At 39.4% G+C, this 20,152-nt stretch overlaps 1 protein-coding gene across 2 annotated transcripts in view; it reads right to left on the bottom strand.

Annotated features, from left to right (window-relative positions):
• Nucleotides 1-20,152, bottom strand: part of LOC117402287 (EMILIN-1-A-like) — an 86,328-nt gene that overhangs the window by 5,304 nt on the left and 60,872 nt on the right. The window contains exons 3-7 of one of the 2 annotated variants that reach the window (XM_059024752.1): nucleotides 17,915-18,135; nucleotides 9,380-11,569; nucleotides 7,375-7,500; nucleotides 6,482-6,499; nucleotides 2,997-3,131 (exon numbers count right to left, since the gene is read on the bottom strand). In XM_059024752.1, coding sequence (XP_058880735.1) covers nucleotides 2,997-3,131; nucleotides 6,482-6,499; nucleotides 7,375-7,500; nucleotides 9,380-11,569; nucleotides 17,915-18,135 — 2,690 coding nt within the window. The remainder of the gene's footprint in view (nucleotides 1-2,996; nucleotides 3,132-6,481; nucleotides 6,500-7,374; nucleotides 7,501-9,379; nucleotides 11,570-17,914; nucleotides 18,136-20,152) is intronic. The other variant, XM_059024753.1, reaches the window with a different exon arrangement.

Raw genomic sequence — 20,152 nt, 5'->3', positions numbered from 1 at the left:
ACACAAAGTACAAATAAAACAAGTTATAAATTAATACTATAGGGTAATATTAAACTACTGTCACTTTTTTAACTGGTAAAGAAAGATAAATTACAACAGTAAAGCTCTCCTTTGGAAACAAACCCAAATTTAATATAAAGGCCAGGTTTGCAGAATGTGGACTCTGGATAATCTCTGGATAATCCTATCCAGGGGAATACACCTGTGAACGATACCAACTGGTCTCTGACCCTGAGGCTAGGGTGGCAGGCCTTGAGGCAAGGCTGGCTGGACTGCAAAGCATGATAGAAGCGGAAGATTTTATAGAGGTGTGTACTGAAAGAGGAGGGGGGAGTGAACAACAGTCAGTACCAGGTAGGGACTGGGTTACAGTGGGAAGGAATAAAAGGAAAATGAGTGCACCCTCTGCCAAAATAGCCACTGCAGAGTGTTTCGAACAGCTTTGCTCCCTTCGGAGAGACGGCCTTACCGGACACTACAAGCACAGTGGAGGGTGTGGTGCGGGGCAAGGGCACCATGGTACCGCAGCCCCCAGGGAAATTCAAAAGGCAGCAACAGTCAGAGAAGATTCGATCATTAGGAATATAGATAGTCAGGTGTGCAGCCGTTATCCTGAGTTGCGCATGGTGTGTTGCCTACCCGGTGCCCAGGTGCACGATATCACGATACGGGTGGACAGGCTCTTGGCCTGGGCCAGGGAGAATCCAGTTGTTGTTGTTCACATAGGAACAAATTACATAGGTAAACAGAGTAAGGAGGCTCTGCAAAATAAATGTATCGAGCTAAGGCAAAGGATTAAAAGCTGAGCCTCTACGGTAGTAAATACTGCCGGTGCCACGTGCAGGGCCAAGACGACAAGCGATGTTTAGAAGTTTTAACACTTGGGGTACAGGTTTATGGGGTACAGGTTTATGGGGCACCTTCGATGGGGCATGGCCTGTACAGGTGGGACAGGCTGCACCTGAACAGGAGGGGATCCAGTGCATTTGGGGAGAAAGGTAACAGAGTAATCAGGCAGAGTTTAAACTGGGGGGGGGGGGGGGGGGGGGGGGTTGGACAGAGCCAGGGGGAGCTACACTACAAACTACACAGCAGTGCAACCAAATTACTGCCAATGTTCACAAACTGAAATGCCTATATTTAAATGCAAGAAGCATTAGGAATAGATTTCTAGAATTAGATGCAGTAGTCAATGTGGACAACTATGACATTATAGGGATAACGGAATCCTGGTTAACTCCAAATGACAGAGACAAGTTTAACATGGAAGGATATAGGTTAGTTAGGAAAGATAAACCCGTGCAGAATGTGACCGAGGGATAATATAATTATTAGACAGTTGATTCCTCAGTCACAACTATAAAACCCTGCAGTTTTCCTGGCTCCAGGTGGGTACTTTTGGAGAAAAGAACAAGAGCGTGAGAGAAGAAAAGAAAGTAAAAAGCAAAACAATAGGATCAGTGAAGGTGATTGCCCAGCCTGACCTGGGTTTTGTTATTTTTATGTTCGTGATTTATGTGTTGAACCTTTTTATTTTTTAGTGTTTTTTTGTTCAAATCTTTTATTTATTTTTGTAAATAAAAATAGCGCTGCAGTGTGCTTTGCACCCGAGTACTGCCTATGTGTTGCAGTTCCTGCTTCTGGCCTGACGTCACCACTCAGCAATCCCTGTCATAGCAAGCATAAAAAAAAGGAAGGAAGGAAGGGGACACCCTTGGGAGACTTCAACTTCCCAAACATAAACTGGGACCACAGCCCTCAGATAACAGTTCAGACATGGGAATGATAGAGTTAATGCAAGATTGTTTTTGATCATAAATGGTGAATGCCCCGACAAGATACAATTCTTGTCTTGATTTGGTATTAACAAACAATGAAACAAGGATACACAAACTTACAGGTAATAGAACCACTAGGAATAAGTGACCATAATATGATAAAGTTTGTGGCAAGCAAATCAAGGGCAGTACATAAACAAAGACAACAGTATACAATTTCAGAACAGCAGATTACAAAGGAATGCAACAGGGGCTTATAAACATAAATGGATAGAATACTAATAGATAATGATGTTGAAAACAACTGGATTAAATGTAGGGATATAATGTTAGAAATGCAGGATACATTTATCCCCAACATGAGTAAAGGCAAACTTAAAAAACCATGATGGGTAAATTGATCTATTAAGCTGGATATTAAAAATAAAATAAAATAATATCTTTCTATTAAATCAAAGGGAGCAGCCTCACAAACAGAATACAGAGAGGCCTGTAGAGACCTTAAAAAACAGACTAGGAGAGTAAAAAGGGAATTGGAGAGACAAGTAGAGGCAGATAGTAAACTGAAACCAAAAAGGGGTTTTTCAATATCTTAATGCTAAAAATAAACTGAAAGAGGAAGTCAGTAGTTTACATGAGAGCAGTGGTAATTTAGAACATAAGAAAGTTTACAAATGAGAGGAGGCCATTCAGCCCATCTTGCTCATTTGGTTGTCAGTAGCTTATTGATCCCAGAATCTTATCAAGCAGCTTCTTGAAGGATCCCAGGGTGTCAGCTTCAACAACATTACTGGGGAGTTGGTTCCAGACCCTCACAATTCTCTGTGTAAAAAAGGTGCCTCCTATTTTCTGTTCTGAATACCCCTTTATCTAATCTCCATTTGTGACCCCTGGTCCTTGTTTCTTTTTTTAGGTGAAAAAAGTCCCCTGGGTCGACATTGTCTATACCATGATTCGGGGGTCCAAAATCAACCACATTTTAGCCTCTCTAACTTTTGACCCCTTGCCAGATCAGGCTGTAAATGTAAATTAGTTTGTGTTTTTGACCTAAACAACCCTGAGGATCGAGTTTGGTGTAAATCGGAGATGGTAGGGTGTTAAATACATTGTTTTTTGGATGATTTGTCATGGAATGACCCCATACTGAACAAATGGCTTTATAATCTATAATGGCTAGCTTCACCTTTGAAACCTTGTCGGTTTACTATCTTCCCTTACCAGTAGAAGGATCGTAGAAGTGGCCGTCGTTCACCAAGACCTTATCGAAAAGGATTGTTCCAGCATCCACCTGTGGGTATGTCAGAGCTGCTGAAAATGAAACCTTTGGTAGCGATGCATCTAAACCAGGAAGACCTGGGGACAATCAAATAAATGAAGAAAAAGAACCATGAAAAATACAGGTACAGTAATATTGTGTAGGAGAACATCCGTCTTAACATTGAATTCAGACCACCCAATATATGGTAGGAGACTACTTTAATTCAGAACCAATGGTTTGACTGTGACAGATTTAGCATAGTTTGGGAATCACATACAAGCACTGTTTTGGCTAGATGGCAATGGAATACAGGTATGACCTATACAAATCTGTCATGCGCAGACTAAATTTGAGAGTAACTGAAATGTGTGCTGCATGTTTCTTTTGTTTTAAGACCTTACACATTATTAAGAACATAAGAAGAACATAAAGTACAAACGAGAGGAGGCTATTCAGACCATCTTGCTCGTTTGGTTGTTAGTAGCTTATTGATCCCAGAATCTCATCAAGCAGCTTCTTGAAGGATTCCAGGGTATCAGCTTCAACAACATTACTGGGGTAACTGGGTTCCAGACCCTCACAATTCTCTGTGTAAAAAAGTGCCTCCTGTTTTCTGTTCTGAATGCCTCTTTATCTAATCTCCATTTGTGACCCCTGGTCCTTGTTTCTTTTTTCAGGTCAAAAAAGTCCCCTGGGTCGACATTGTCTATACCTTTTAGGATTTTGAATACTTGAATCAGATCACCGCGTAGTCTTCTTTGTTCAAGACTGAATAGATAAAATTCTTTTAGCCTGTCTGCATACGACATGCCTTTCAAACCCGGATAACTCTGGTTGCTCTTCTTTGCACTCTTTCTAGAGCAGCAATATCCTTTTTGTAACAGGGTGACTAGAACTGAACACAATATTCTAGGTGAGGTCTTACTAATGCATTGTAAAGTTTTAAGATTTCTTCCCTTGATTTAAATTCAACACTTCTCACAATATATCCGAGCATTTTATTGGCCTTTTTTATAGCTTCCCCACATTGTCTAGATGAAGACATTTCTGAGTCAACATAAACTCCTAAAGGTCTTTTTCATAGATTCCTTCTTCAATTTCAGAATCCCCCATATGATATTTATAATGCACATTTTTATTGCCTGCGTGCAATACTTTACACTTTTCTCTATTAAATGTCATTTGCCATGTGTCTGCCCAGTTCTGAATGCTGTCTAGATCATTTTGAATGACCTTTGCTGCTGCAACAGTGTTTGCCACTCCTCCTATTTTTGTGTCGTCTGCAAATTTAACAAGTTTGCTTACTATACCAGAATCTTAGTCATGAATGTAGATTAGGAATAGCAGAGGACCTAATACTGATCCCTGTGGTACACCACTGGTTACCTCGCTCCATTTTGAGGTTTCTCCTCTAATTAGTACTTTCTGTTTTCTACATGTTAACCACTTCCTAATCCATGTGAATGCATTTCCTTGAATCCCTACTGCGTTCAGTTTGAGAATTAATCTTTTATGTGGGACTTTGTCAAAAGCTTTCTGGAAATCTAAATAAACCATGTTGTATGCTTTGCAATTATCCATTGTCAATTATCCATTGTCAATGTTGCATCCTCAAAGTGAAAAATAAAATCTCCAAATTGTTCTAAATTTATTACAAATACAAAACAGAAAATAATTGATTGCATAAGTATTCACCCCCTTGAGTCAATATTTGGTAGAGGCAGCTTTGGCAGCAATTACAGCCATGAGTCTATTTGGATAAGTCTCTACCAGCTTTGCACATCTGGACACTGCAATTTTTGCCCATTCTTCTTTGCAAAATTGCTCAAGCTCCGTGAAGTTGGATGGGGACCTTTGGTGAACAGCAATTTTCAACTCTTTCCACATATTCTCAATTGGATTGAGGTCCGGGCTTTGACTGGGCCACTCCATGACATTGACCTTTTTGTTATTAAGCCACCCCAGTGTGGCTTTGGCTGTATGTTTGGGGTCATTGTCCTGCTGGAAGATGAATCTTCTCCCAAGTCCCAGGTCTCTTGCAGACTTCAGCAGGTTTTCTTCCAGGGTTTCTCTGTACTTTGCTGCATCCATTTTGCCCTCTATCTTCATGAGCTTTCCAGGCCCTGACGCAGAGAAGCATCCCCATAGCATGATGCTGCCACCACCATGCTTCATGGTAGGGATGGTGTTCTCAGGATGATGGCTTGCGCCAAACATAGCGCTTAGCGTTGAGGCCAAAAAGCTCTATTTTGGTCTCATCAGACCATGGAATCTTCTTCCACTTGGTCTCAGAGTCTCCCACATGCCTTCTGGCAAACTCTAGCCGAGATTTGATGTGAGTTTTTTTCAACAATGGCTTTCTTTTTGCCACTCTCCCATAAAGGCCAGTTTTGTGAAGCACCCGGGCTATTGTTGCCGTATGCACAGTGTCTCCCAGCTCAGCCGTGGAAGACTGTAACTCATTTAGGGTTGCCATAGGCCTCTTGGTGGCTTCCCTGACTAGTGCCCTCGCCCGGATACTTTTTTGAGGACGGTCTGTTCTAGACAGATTCACAGTTGTGCCATATTCTCTCCATTTCTTAATAATGGACTTTACTGTGCTCCGGGGGCTATTCAATGCCTTGGAAATGTTCTTATATCCTACCCCTGATTGGTGCTTTTGAAGAACCTTATTCCGGATTTGCTTTGAATGTTCCTTCGTCTTCATGATGTTGTTTTTGTTAGGAAATGTACTAACCAACTGTGGGACCTCCCAGAGACAGGTGTATTTAACTTGAAATCATGTGAAACGCCTTAATTGAACACAGGTGGACTCCATTCAACTAATTATGTGACTTCTAAAGACCACTGGTTGCACCAGAGCTTAGGTGTGTCATAGCAAAGGGGGTGAATACTTATGCATTCAATTATTTTCTGTTTTATATTTGTAATTAATTTGGAACAATTTGTAGATTTTATTTTTCACTTTGACATTATGGACTTTTTTTGTGTTGATCACTGGCAGAAACTCCTAATAAATCCATTTTGATTTCATGTTGTAACACAATAAAATGTGGAAAAGTCCAAGGGGGGTGAATACTTTTGAGAGCCACTGTAATAGAAGTCAGGCTTATTGGTCTGTAGTTTCCTGTTTCGGTTTTGTCTCCCTTTTTGTGGATCGGTATTACATTTGCAATTTTCCAGTCTGTGTCAAGAGACTGTTGCATGATCTTGGTTAGCGGTTTGTAAATAACTTCTTTCATTTCTTTGAGTACTATTGGGAGGATCTCATCCGGCCCAGGATGAGATCCTGTATTCCACTGCCAGCAATATTACAATTGCCCCATTCAACTAAAGTTTATAGACTCATATCTTGTACATTGATGGAAAAATATAGTAGGACCTTTATCTGAATAAATGCTTCGGAAAGACTAGGCAATAATAACGATCGTTGGACAAAACATACCTTGTTCGCCTCTGATACCTGAAAGAATACAACAATTAAGTTATTTTAATACACAATATAGCTATCCATCCATGTAATATTTCATAATCAATACTTGAAAATATAGTAGCCATCTGGTATGTCTTTAATATACCATTTACCAATATACATTACCAATCTGTAGTACCAAAGATATCACACAGTGCTTTCTCATTATTAATTCACAAAATCAGGTAAATCATTGTTAGGCCATGTTGACTGTGTAATTATACATGTACTATACAGTAAATGGGTTATTTAAAAAAAAAATAAAGCTTTGAAAATATGGCACAGTACAGTGCTCCCTCGAAGGGCAGTTAATTGGTAAACTGTCCTTACAAAGTAAAGGTATAGTACTGTACATACAAATGAAAGCTTTGTACATAGGCCCACAGCTTAGTGAACATAGGACAATCACTCAGCATTGGTGACGGTACATTGAATATTGGGGAAAGCGTAAGATTATTATTATTATTTTTTTTTAAATCATGATGTATACATTTTAGATCTGATCAGTTGTAATGTAATGCTGAAGACATACATACTGATTCAAATAAACTTAACCCTAATAATCTTGTGTATCTTTATGTCCCTTTGTGAGGCAATTTGAAGTATTATGTGCACTCTCATTTGATTTTAAATCTACTTAAACTGCCATTGAGAAATGTAAACACATTATTTATACAGTGTCCATTTTAGGACATCCTCAGACATCACTCCTTCCTGTGTCAGGAATCAGCCCTGCTCGAGTCAGGTATCAGGCATCAGGTCTCCTTGAGTCAGTTGTCAGGCATTGACTCGAGGAGGGGCGATTCCTGACATGGGAAGGAGTAATGGCTGAGGATGTCCTAAAATGGACCGTATATTTAGATTACCTGGGGGTCCCATTGGTCCTTGTTCTCCTGGTCTGCCTGTGGCTCCATCCCTGCCTGGGGGCCCTTGTGGTCCAGGGGGTCCTTGGAAACCTCTCTCTCCCTGGGGGCCTAATGGACCTGGAAGTCCTACACCATGACACAACAATGTCAATAAAAAATAGAATGCTCTGTAGCTGTATGCACAGATAACCAGGTCAGAGCAAATGTGTTCAGAGATCACCTGTCTAGCCGTACCACCTGATGTTTGCAGAGAACGACTTGGACTGTTACCTGTCTAGATTGCATCTAGCCATGATAGCAATCTAGTTTCCATCTTCTCAATTATGAACTATTTAATTGTTAATCATAAACTGCTCTTGTTCAGCAGACTCAACACAGACAAATACATAATTAACTTAGAAAAGTTTAAACAAAATAAATGTTTCAAAATAGCTGCATGCTTCCTTTAAAAGAGACCATTACTTATATTGATCAATTCAATTTTACAGTTTTGCTGTTATAAATGAACCCATGTAAAAGACTCTCATTAATCCAGAACCTGGTCATCTGAATTTATCTTTAATCCAAACAATGATACTATAATGAAATTCATGTTGATACAAAAAAACATATGCTTGTATTTTCCAAAGGTGTATTAAAAACATAACTACAAAGCATTTTTTTAATGATTTTAAGATTTTGATCTGTAATCAACAAACCAGTAATCTGAATCACAAATGGGCCAGATTACTAAATCTCTACTCTAGTATATTTAGCTCTTGTATAAAAAATGCTTTTCTGTAAAATTCACTGAAGTTGGTTAGTGATGCTTGAGTCATATTAAATTAAATATGATTTTCTTAGGGTACTGTGATAGGGGAGACCTGTGTTGGCGCATTCATGATTCTGCAGGGGGTGGTCGGGAGTCCTGTGGGATCCGCCTGCCAATTATGGCAATGACACAGAGATTGGGTGAGAGTGTGTCAGGTCTCTCTCTCTCTCTCTCTCTCTCTCTCTCTCTCTCTCCTCTCTCTCTCTCTCTCTCTCGCTCTCTCTCGCTCTCTCTCGCTCTCTCTCTCTCTCTGTGGTTGGGAGGTTGGTCTTGGGGGGTCGATTGACCAATAGAAATGACGCTTTGCTATTCCTTCACTTTTGCCCTTTAAGAGACATGACATTGGGAACTGGGTTCATAAACCTGGAGTAAACAAAACAAGAACACCAGTGTCTGGAACGAGAAAAGGGCAAGCAATCCCGGCTGAGGAAGGCAGCCGCTATAAAGAATTTAAGAATTTATTATGTACCCGAGTGGGGCGTTGGCAGTATAGTTGGGGAAGTCTGGGCAACCCTGTGAGTGACAGTGAGGGAATAACAAAGTGTCATGGAAACTCAAACTGCACCGGATAGCGGAGGCTGTAGGATTCAGCACCTTTTATTTGTAGTTTTGTTATTGTGTTTTATTTTCCTTTTTTCTTTTGCCTTCTGTTTTGAACCTTATTTTCAGCACCCATGTGTGTGTGTGTGTGTGTGTATGATAATCTGTCTTGGAAAAGAAACTTACCATTGTTGGTATTTTTCCTCTACGGTACAAGGGTAAACAAAAATGGAATATCGGTGAAGTGGTATCAAAGAAACTTTCTAACTCCCGTGTGTTCAGTGAACCCCCACACCTAACTGAAATGCTCTGAATATCAAGCCTAATAATAGATATGATGCAGATTAAACTTTATTGGGAAATAAAAATAAAAATCTCTACCTCACCAAATTGATCAAACCTAACCTAACCTAAAAAGTGCCCACCCAGTATAAGATTATATATGTATATACTCTTGTATTCAAATGGTGTCTCCATATTCCTGAAACTGCAAATCAGTACTAATTCTATGCTAAAATTGTAAGTGCAAACATTTTACTGAATGTCAGGAACTATGCAGTCTTTCCATTGGGGGCAAAGTGCTGTATAGATAATGGACTGGGGCAAAGTCATTAGGATATTATGGATGGACTGGATTGATACGACTATACATACCCATAACGTCCTGAAGGGTAAAGTCCTGGAACTCCTTGAATAAGGTGAGCATAGAGGAGTTCAAGAAGTTTAGTCGTTGATTAATTTCATCCAGCTGTGTGTTCTGAATGGTGTCCAAGTAGCCACTGTGGGTAATGACTGTGCTATTCAACCCATGCACACAGTTCCAGAGGCTGGACACATGCTTGTTCAGGCCATCCTTAATTCTTTCCAAGCTGCCTGATACTGTGTCAAACTTTCCGCAAAGGTTCTCCATCTTGGAAATCCTCTTTTCCAGTCCATCAGATGAGTGTTTACACTCACCCATTTCTACCATGAAGTTGTTACCAAACCGATGGATCTCCCTACTGACATGGTCGAACCTGCCTTTGCTGTCCTCAATGTGCTCATTCACCTCCTGCTGGATTTTGTTGATTTCAGAGATGATTTTGTCCTTAGTGGTGCCCAGGTCATGGATAACACTAATGTGCTTCTGCACTGTATGTTCAAGGCCCTTGAGTGTGTCATTAATGGAGTTGAATGTCAGAATGACCTCTGAAAGCTCTCCTTGAATAGACTTCAAGTTGACGCTGGATGTCCCGCCGATAACACTGTGTCCATCTAAAGGTTTCTGCTGGTTTAGATCATCCCCTCCTACCTGGCCTCCCTCTGGCCTCTTCAAGACTACCTTACATTGTCCGCTGCATTTTTCTACTTCTTCCTTTAGTTTCCCGACTTCTTCCTGTAGGTTTGAGCATATTTGGGCACAAGTTGTGTCCCCAGAATCCACTCTGGTACGTATGTTATTCAGATCCATAGCCAGCTTATCTAAGTAGTCTTCTGTCTCATTCCGCAGAGAAACTAGTTGGTTTTTCACAGAGCTGTAAATGGTAAGACTTGTTAAGGTATTGTAATCTAGTTCTTTCTCAAGGTTCTCTATGTTAGTAACAATCCTATTGAAATGTTCACCATTGTGTCCTATCAAGGTCTTCAGTTTCTGTACATCATGGCCAATATCTACCACTGTGTTCTTCAGTAAATCGCCAGAGATTGAGAGGTTCTTTATCTTGTTTCCAAAGTTTTTAATCTCTTCTTCATTTACAATGACCTTCCACTCCAATTTTTTCACTACATCTGACATTTTAGAGTCATCAACTTCTGGATGTGGAGGACCACTGCTGACACAGATTTTAGCACAACTGTTAACTGCTGAAGTCAATTGATTCTCCATGTCAGATGTAAGGATGAAGACTTTGTCAAGGCCTTTGCCATGGTCAACAATTCTGTCCTTTAAGCTGTTCACATTTTGAACTATGTTAGATATTTTGGCTCCATTTTCATCAAACCTATCATTAAACTCATTTCTCAAGTCATTTATCTCCTTATGGAAATAACCCTTTAGCTCGGTTTGGACAAAGAGACAATGCTCTTCTGTATTCCTCTCTGTGATGTTTAGACGACTTTCCAAGTCTTCCAGAAGGGCACTTGTTTTCTCTTCTCTATTCAAAATGTCCTCCTTCTCAATCTCGGCCAACTCATTGTCTAGCCGCCCATTCAAAACATTGTAAGCCTCAGAGACAGAATATAGCTTCCTCTCAATGTCACTGACTTTATGTTCAATTTGGTCCACTTGGGCACAGCAGTCCCTTGAAGGCTGGTTGGATGAACTTGACACATGTTTCTGCACAATCTCCATCACATGCTTGTTCCGCTGGTCCACAGAGTTAATGAGTTTCTCTAGCCCCCGGATCCTGTCTCTGTCTTCCTCCTGCTGCTTCCTCAAGTCCTCCACTTGCAATTGGCAGCCAGAGCAATACTGCTGGAGCCTTTTTTCCAAGTCTCTCACAATTTCTTCCTTCAGGTCGGTGAGTTTTTGGTTCATTTTAGTGTCTGAATGTTCAATGAAGTTTTCACCCCCTTCACCATTTGTCTGAGATTTGTTGTTCAGGTAGTTCAGCTCTTTATCATGGACCTGGATACGGTTGTCAAGATGCTGTATCGTTTTCTGAATGTCACTGAGGGTTTCCTTCATCTCTGGGTGTGCAGCATCAGCTGGCTGCTTGCCATTGAGGGCTGTCACTAGGGTCTTGCGGATCTCCTCATGAAACTTTTCATTCATCCCTCGCAGGGTGGACTGGAGATCATGAAGTTCTTTGGTCAGACTCTGGACCTTGCCTTCTAAGTGTTTCACCTTGTCGGAGTCATGCCTTCCTGTAAAGAAGTACAGTTTTTTTTATTTAAAGCACTAAGAGTTTTTTGCCAATGTTTTTTGTTTATGTTCATCATTAACTGTCTTTGAGAAAGTACACTGTAACAAACTCAACTCAAAATAATTTAATTACCTGATCACAATTATATTCCCACCTGCAATAAGCCATATATTAAAAGGTAAGATAGTAATCCTTACAATAAATATGCAATGAGCCAAAGTAATAGAAATACTGGATAACAATAAAACTGGTAGAGCAATAAGATAGATAAGTGAAAAAATATAAATCACATCCCACAATTTCAGAAAGTTGGCCCAAAAAGTAACAATCCAGTTTGAGTCCTTGATTGCCAAATGGACCAATTGATCAGTACCAAAAAAAAAAAAAAAAAGAAACCAAACGTCCAAAAATGTCCCCTGGCTTAAACTGTTCATTCACAGGGCATAATAAAGAAAATAAACCAATAAACTGGGGCTTCTGTCTAGTTGAACCCTAATGAAATAAAAAAAAAAGCTATTTGACCAGATCACAAAGGTATATAACCAATCCGGGTGATTAAGGAAAAAAACACAAAAAGAAAATATATAAAGTTGTTTTTCAAAAAAAGTAATCCAGCTGCAGAAAGAGAGTAAATTGGTTAGATCTCACCCAGTGTTCAGGAAATGATACAGCAGCAAAATCACCCTGGTTTGGAAATGTCCATCCAACAAACAATTTCCCAATGGAGAGGTAGCTTGGACGAATAATCCTTGTAAATCCCAGGGTAAAATAGGAACGGCTTGATGAGACAATTAACCCATAACCCCACATCTCATAGATAACCCACTCTCATGCCTCCAATTCTATAGAAATGTTCATTTAAAGTTCAATGTCCTATAAACAGCCTTATTAGGTTAACTTCCTCCTGTTTATCCCCTCCATACCATCCTTCCCACAAACTGACTTTACTTTGTGATTTATATAATTTACGCCCTTTTTTCCCTACTCTACATATTCTGCCATTCATCCACTATGTTTTCTATTATTTTATAATACTCCCTTAACCCATAATGAACATCCATACCCACATTGACTTTCTTCACTGCCATTTTTGCTAACCCATCTGCCCTCTCATTCCCCTCTATTCCTATATGCACTGGAATCCACACAAAAACCACATACAATCCTAAATACACACATTCTGACACTAGATACATTACTTCCTGTACTAAATCCCTTCTATCCCCCTTTCCTTCATTCTTAATTGCCTGTAGCCCTGATAACGAATCTGAAAAAGTTACTGCTCTCTCTACCTTAACCTCTATAATCCATTGTAATGCCAAAATAATCTGTATTACTTCAGCCATCATAATAGACACATTATCTGTAATACGTACACATTTTCCTACCTCAAACTCTGGAATGTAATAAGCTGCTCCAACCCTACCATTATCTGTATTTTTAGACCCATGTGTAAAAATCTTACAGTAATTTTCCCATACATGGTTTACCCATTTCCCCGCCAGTTTACAGAAAACCCATCTCTCCTCCTTTTCTTTAACTTTTAATGAATACAGATCACTCACTGGATTTTTAAAACATTGACTGATGACAGAGTTTATATTTTTTAGTCTCACTCTTCAACATCTTTCAACGTTACCTGCTCCTCAATATCTTAATTCTTACTCCTAAACTTTTATCACACTCATTCCTTTTCCTCATCAATACCTCATACTCCCAACAGGACTGAAAAATCCTTTGAACATGATTTCCATCTCCTCCATTCATTATCTTAGCCCAATACCTAATTCTTCCTTCTTAAAAAGAGAAGCATTTCCCTAGCAACTACTTGCAATGCCGCAACTGGTGATGAACATAGCGCTCCACTGCATACTCTCAGAGCCCTAGCTTGTACCACATCCACTTTTCCCAGCTCCTTACTAGCTGCTTCCTCATATACCATACATCCATAATCCAGTATAGGCCTGATCAGCGCTCTGTAGATCATTAACAGAGTGTTCATACTTGCTCCCCATGAGTTCCCCGATATACTCCTCAGCAGGGTCATCCTTGCCTTACATCTCAATTATTTTGTCTATCTGCTGAGTCCATTTCAACTTCTCATCCAACAACACCCCCAGAAATTTAAACACTGGTACTACCTTTAACATCATCCCATCAAACTAAATTCTAATGTCTTCTGTTTTCTCCTTACAAGCGAAAATTACCCCTTCTGTTTTTGATTTTGAAAACTTTCCCCCCCATTTTTTGCCCATAAATGTATTTTCTTCAATTTCCCATTGAGCACTTTAATCCCACTTTTTAAATTCCTGTGTCTATTCCAAACCACACAGTCATCTGCATACATTAAAATGTCCTTATCTTCAACAGATTTTCGCAAGTCATTTATCATAATATTAAAAATAAGCGGACTCAACACTTCCTTGAGGAACTCCATTCTCAATCTCTACTACTTCTGATAGACAATTTCCTATTTTAACCCGCATTTTCCTATTTTCCCCAAAACGTTTTTTAAACCACCTAAACATTTTCCCTACTATCACTAAATTATAGCTGACACCCTGGGATCCTTCAAGAAGCTGCATGATGAGATTCTGGGATCAATAAGCTACTAACAACCAAACGAGCAAGATGGGCTGAATGGCCTCCTCTCATTTGTAAACGTTGTTATGTTCTTATGTTCTTAAAAATGTGCATTATAAATATCATATACTGAAATTGAAGAAGGAATCTATGAAAACGACCTAGGAGTTTATGTTGACTCAGCAATGTCTTAATCTAGACAATGTGGGGAAGCTATAAAAAAGACCAACAAGATGCTCGGGTATATTATGAGGTGTTGAATTTAAATCAAGGGAAGTAATGTTAAAACTTTACAATGCATTAGTAAGACCTCACCTAGAATATTGTGTTCAGTTCTGGTCACCTCGTTACAAAAAAGGATAATGCTGCTCTAGAGAGTGCAAAGAAGAGCAACCAGAATTATCCCGGGTTTAAAAGGCATGTCGTATGCAGACAGGCTAAAAGAATTGAATCTATTCAGTCTTGAACAAAGAAGAGTACCCGGTGATCTGATTAAGCTACTAACAAACAAACGAGCAAGATGGGCTGAACGGCTTCCTCTCATTTCTTATGTTCTTATAAAACTTGAGATGTACTTTCTTTTGCATGTTCCAATAAAATTAATTTACTCAGCTTAAATTTAGTGTGTAGTTAAAAGTTATAAATGGGACTATTTTATTGGCATAAGGATATTTAATAAAAAAAACTAATATTTTTTGCCATAAACATGATTTATGCTTTTTTCTTCAAATCCACTGTTTGACCTGGATTATAAATGCAACAAGGCCCTTCAGTGCGTCCGTATACATTGAATATACAGACTTTTCAGGGTTTGGAGGCACTCGACTTTGTCTCGTGTCTCACAACGCCCCAAGGCATCCGTAAATTCGACGTACACGGACAGCCTGTTGGGCCTTATTGCATATTATATATATATATTGTGATAAACCTCAGGGCATGGTCCTGAATGGGAGATATGTGAGAGCAGAGATTTTGTTAGGACTTTGTCCTTTCACAAAATGGAGGTCCCAATAGGACTACAGTTCACAAAATGGTCGCCCACCACAAACTACACTACCCAGGATCCTTATCAGGTAATTAAGGTATGTCAGCACATCTGCAGGTGATCAATTGTAATGACTTGCCCTATAAAAGGAGCAAACTGACAGCATGACAGTGAGAGGGGAGTAGAAGGAATTTTGGCTGTGGTTTTTTTGAGAGGTTTTGTCGTGTTCTTTGAGTTCTGGATTGCATTATTGTGTATGACCCTGGACTGTTTGGATATCCCTGTTGGCTGTTTTGACCCTATTTTGGATGACTACCTGATTGTTTACGAACTCTGGATTAACATTATGACTCTGATTATTGGACTTCCCTTGAAAATAAACACGCAGGTAACATCCTGTTTAAAATAAACTTACACTTGTTGTGTCTATTGTGTTGTCCCATATATATATATATATATATATATATATATATATGTTTGTGTGACTGAGCTGTTGAGTGGCATGTGGGTGGTGACGTCACGGACCAGGAGCAGAAACCAAAGCAATGAATGTCGGGTGAAACTGCAGTGCTACGGCGCTCAGTGTTTTATTAAATAATAAACAAACAAAAGATTTAAACAAAACAAACACCACAAACAAAAGGGGACGTTGGCCAAACAAACAGAAATAGCAGTTGTTTAGGTTTTAAATCTCTCTCCTTGCTCGCTCTCCCATACTCTCCTCTGTACACTCTCCTCGAGCGCAGATAGCTGCAGGCTTTTATATTCTGGCGAAGGGGTTAACTAGCTGTTAATTATCTTATTACCCCTTGGCCATAGTCTGCACGAGTTTAATAAGGATGCGTGACGGTCATCTAGTTAAATAATCAGTAGCTGATCAGTCACGCATCGTCACAAGGTTTTTAAAATACAAAACAATAACAAATAACAAATCGGCTTTTGCAGTAATATAAACATAAATCATAATATAAAATAAATAATAAACAAAGGGGCGGGACACTCCGCCACAGTATATACAGTACTGTGCAAAAGTTTTAGACAGGTGTGAAAAAATGCTGTAAAGTAAGAATGCTTTCAAAAATAGACATGTTAATAGATTATATTTATCAATTAACAAAATGCAAAGTGAGTGAACAGAAGAAAAATCTAAATCAAATCCATATTTGGTGTGACCACCCTTTGCCTTCAAAACAGCATCAATTCTTCTAGGTACACTTGCACAAAGTCAGGGATTTTGTAGGCATATAGTCAGGTGTATGATTAAACAATTATACCAAACAGGTGCTAATGATCATCAATTCAATATGTAGGTTGAAACACAATCATTAACTGAAACAGAAACAGCTGTGTAGGAGGAATAAAACTGGGTGAGGAACAGCCAAACTCAGCTAACAAGGTGAGGTTGCTGAAGACAGTTTACTGTCAAAAGTCATACACCATGGCAAGACTGAGCACAGCAACAAGACACAAGGTAGTTATACTGCATCAGCAAGGTCTCTCCCAGGCAGAAATTTCAAGGCAGACAGGGGTTTCCAGATGTGCTGTCCAAGCTCTTTTGAGGAAGCACAAAGAAACGGGCAACGTTGAGGACCGTAGACGCAGTGGTCGGCCAAGGAAACTTACTGCAGCAGATGAAAGACACATCATGCTTACTTCCCTTCGCAATCGGAAGATGTCCAGCAGTGCCATCAGCTCAGAATTGGCAGAAAACAGTGGGACCCTGGTACACCCATCTACTGTCCGGAGAAGTCTGGTCAGAAGTGGCCTTCATGGAAGACTTGCGGCCAAAAAGCCATACCTCCGACGTGGAAACAAGGCCAAGCGACTCAACTATGCACGAAAACACAGGAACTGGGGTGCAGAAAAATGGCAGCAGGTGCTCTGGACTGATGAGTCAAAATGTGAAATATTTGGCTGTAGCAGAAGGCAGTTTGTTCGCCGAAGGGCTGGAGAGCGGTACACGAATGAGTGTCTGCAGGCAACAGTGAAGCATGGCTGAGGTTCCTTGCAAGTTTGGGGCTGCATTTCTGCAAATGGAGTTGGGGATTTGGTCAGAATTAATGGTCTCCTCAATGCTGAGAAGTACAGGCAGATACTTATCCATCATGCAGTACCATCAGGGAGGCATCTGATTGTCCCCGAATTTATTCTGCAGCATGACAACGACCCCAAACATACAGCGAAAGTCATTAAGAACTAGTCATTAAGAAGTGATGGTATGGCCCCCACAGAGCCCTGATCTCAACATCATCGAGTCTGTCTGGGATTACATGAAGAGAGAGAAGCAACTGAGGCTGCCTAAATCCACAGAAGAACTGTGGTTAGTTCTCCAAGATGTTTGGGCCAACCTACCTGCCGAGTTCCTTCAAAAACTGTGTGCAAGTGTACCTAGAAGAATTGATGCTGTTTTGAAGGCAAAGGGTGGACACACCAAATACGGATTTGATGTAGATTTTTCTTCTGTTCACTCACTTTGCATTTTGTTAATTGATAAATATAAACTATTAACATGTCTATTTTTGAAAGCATTCTTACTTTACAGCATTTTTTCACACCTGCCTAAAACTTTTGCACAGTACTGTATATATATATATATATATATATATATATATATATATATATATATATATATATATATATATATATATATATAATAACTCTAGCTTTATACCTAACTTCTCTACATAGTTTACTATAATATCAAATGCACATTGAAAATAAATACTCCCTTCTATCTGATAATACACCTCTACCTGGGCACAGCTTGAAATATATTACCTTCTCCTTCCATCTGTACATTCCCAGAGTTGGAGCCCGTCTGTCCTGGACGTATTGGTTTGGGTCGGGGCCTAACTGTGGAGATTTGGGTCCCTTGTGACTGGCCTTCTGTGGGTCCTTCAGCGCAGTCATCTCCTGAGTAGCCATGACAACACTTCCACTCCATCTCCGTAACCATCTTGTAAGCTACTTTGTACCTAGGTCTCATATATGTTCGGTACCTGGTAAGAGAAAGATATGGAAATTTAGAGGCTGATCAGTGTGAGAAGGTACTGTATCATATTTCCTGTCAAACAGAAAGCACCCTCCTTTATTTTATTGCTTGGAGAAGAATCTTAAATGGAGACTGAAGTTTTAGTCATGAAAAAATCCTCATAAAAAGTTACGTATCACAATGGGTTTTTCCTTGTAAAATATAATTATATATGATAAACATGATATAATTAAATATCTGGCTTTGTAATCAAGATTTTTTTTTTTAATCTATTAATGTATACCAATACAACTAGAACAAAATCCTGTTTTGTCAAAGCCCATTAAGACAGGCCAGCTGAGACAATGGGCCCAAAAGGGGGTTCATTTTCAGTGGAAACGGCAAAATCTGCAGAATTGTTCCTGTGGTTCTAAATGAATAAGGAGGCTATGTGGTCCAGTGGTTAAAGAAAAGGGCTTGTCCCCGCTTCAGATCCCACCTCAGCCACTGACTCATTGTGTGACCCTGAGCAAGTCACTTAAACTCCTTGTGCTCCGTCTTTCGGGTGAGACGTAGTTGTAAGTGACTCTGCAGCTGATGCACAGTTCACACACCCTAGTCTCTGTAAGTCACCTTGGATAAAGGCGTCTACTAAATAAACAAATAATAATAACTAGCGTTGCGAGCAACTTTACGGCTTCCAAGCAGTTATCGTGAAATTTAAGCGCATTGGTTATTATAAATGAAGCGTCATCATCACAACTGGCTAACTGTGTCAATTTTGGCCCACATATTGGAATTATTGGTTAGTAGGCTATTTAAATTGTATTTGGATGCACACAAAATTCTAAATAGTATGCAGTCATATAGACTTTAAAAATAATGCATATAAGAGGCTAACATTGTTCTAAATTCTCGATCACTCTTTGTTTGAGTTTGTGTGTGTGTGTGAGCGTGTGTGAGCATGTGGTGCCCTATTCTTCATTTTGCAATATAAAATAAAGTCTACAGCATGTATTGGTTTTTGTATATTTTAATGCCACTATCATTTAATGTGCATTTTTTTTAAAGCAATAGAAAGTGATAATAGTGTAACGATTAGCTATCAGGGGTGCCTGGCAAATACGAAATTCACCATATTTAATTGTGACCGAATGGCTACTAGGACATTACATGTGCACGATTTATGAGTAACACCCCTCGAATCCTATGCCGAGGAATTATAAACAGGATAGGGGAGAGAAGAAGCTGGAACAGAACTCAGAGAGACAGTACTGGTTCTTGTATATTTTAATGCCACTATCATTTAATGTGCATTCGTAAAGCAACAGAAAGTGATAATAGTGTAACGATTGGCTATCTGGGGTGCCTGGCTTCATTGCCACATATTCAGAATTTGCGATTGTTGTTTTATCAGTTTAGTCTTAATAATTATAACTATCACTGTAGTTATGAAATATAAAAAAAACAGACGCCATATCAGTAAAAGGAGTAGTGCATTTTTTTTTAATTTTTTTGGCTTCTGTTCAGCTACGACAGCGTTGTAAAAAAAAATGTGATTACAGAACATTTTTGTACTGCCCGAGAAGACGGTAATTTTTTTCAAATTCTTTGTGTGTATCAGTATTGCCTGCATGTCCATGAGGTTATAAGTAAACAAACAGCATTACGGCTGAGAAGCTGGTAAGCTCGAATTATAATAAAATGTCCGCTTTTTGGGGGGATTCTCCATGAATAACTATGCGATCTTTACAGTTACAATGCTATTTTATTGTGCAAGCGATTGTGAAGCGTTCTGTCTATACATTTGATTACCAAAAATAAATATTTCAAAGAAAGATATGGCCCCCCAACGTCTCCCCCCTCCCTTCCCACACGCATCTGTTAAATGGATTACACACGCGGTTTCGTTTCAACAGATTCAGGATTTATGACTGTGTTTGACCACAGTTCAGTCGTAAAAAATAATTATATAACGATTTTTAAGCAACTGACTTGTGACTTGTAAAGCTGATGTTTTATGCATTTAATTGATTAGATTGTGC

The sequence above is a fragment of the Acipenser ruthenus genome, chromosome 5 (genome assembly GCF_902713425.1).
Source record: "Acipenser ruthenus chromosome 5, fAciRut3.2 maternal haplotype, whole genome shotgun sequence".
Lineage (NCBI taxonomy): Eukaryota > Metazoa > Chordata > Actinopteri > Acipenseriformes > Acipenseridae > Acipenser > Acipenser ruthenus.
Note: the sequence above shows the minus strand (reverse complement) of the source record. Positions and strands in the feature narration are given on the sequence as shown.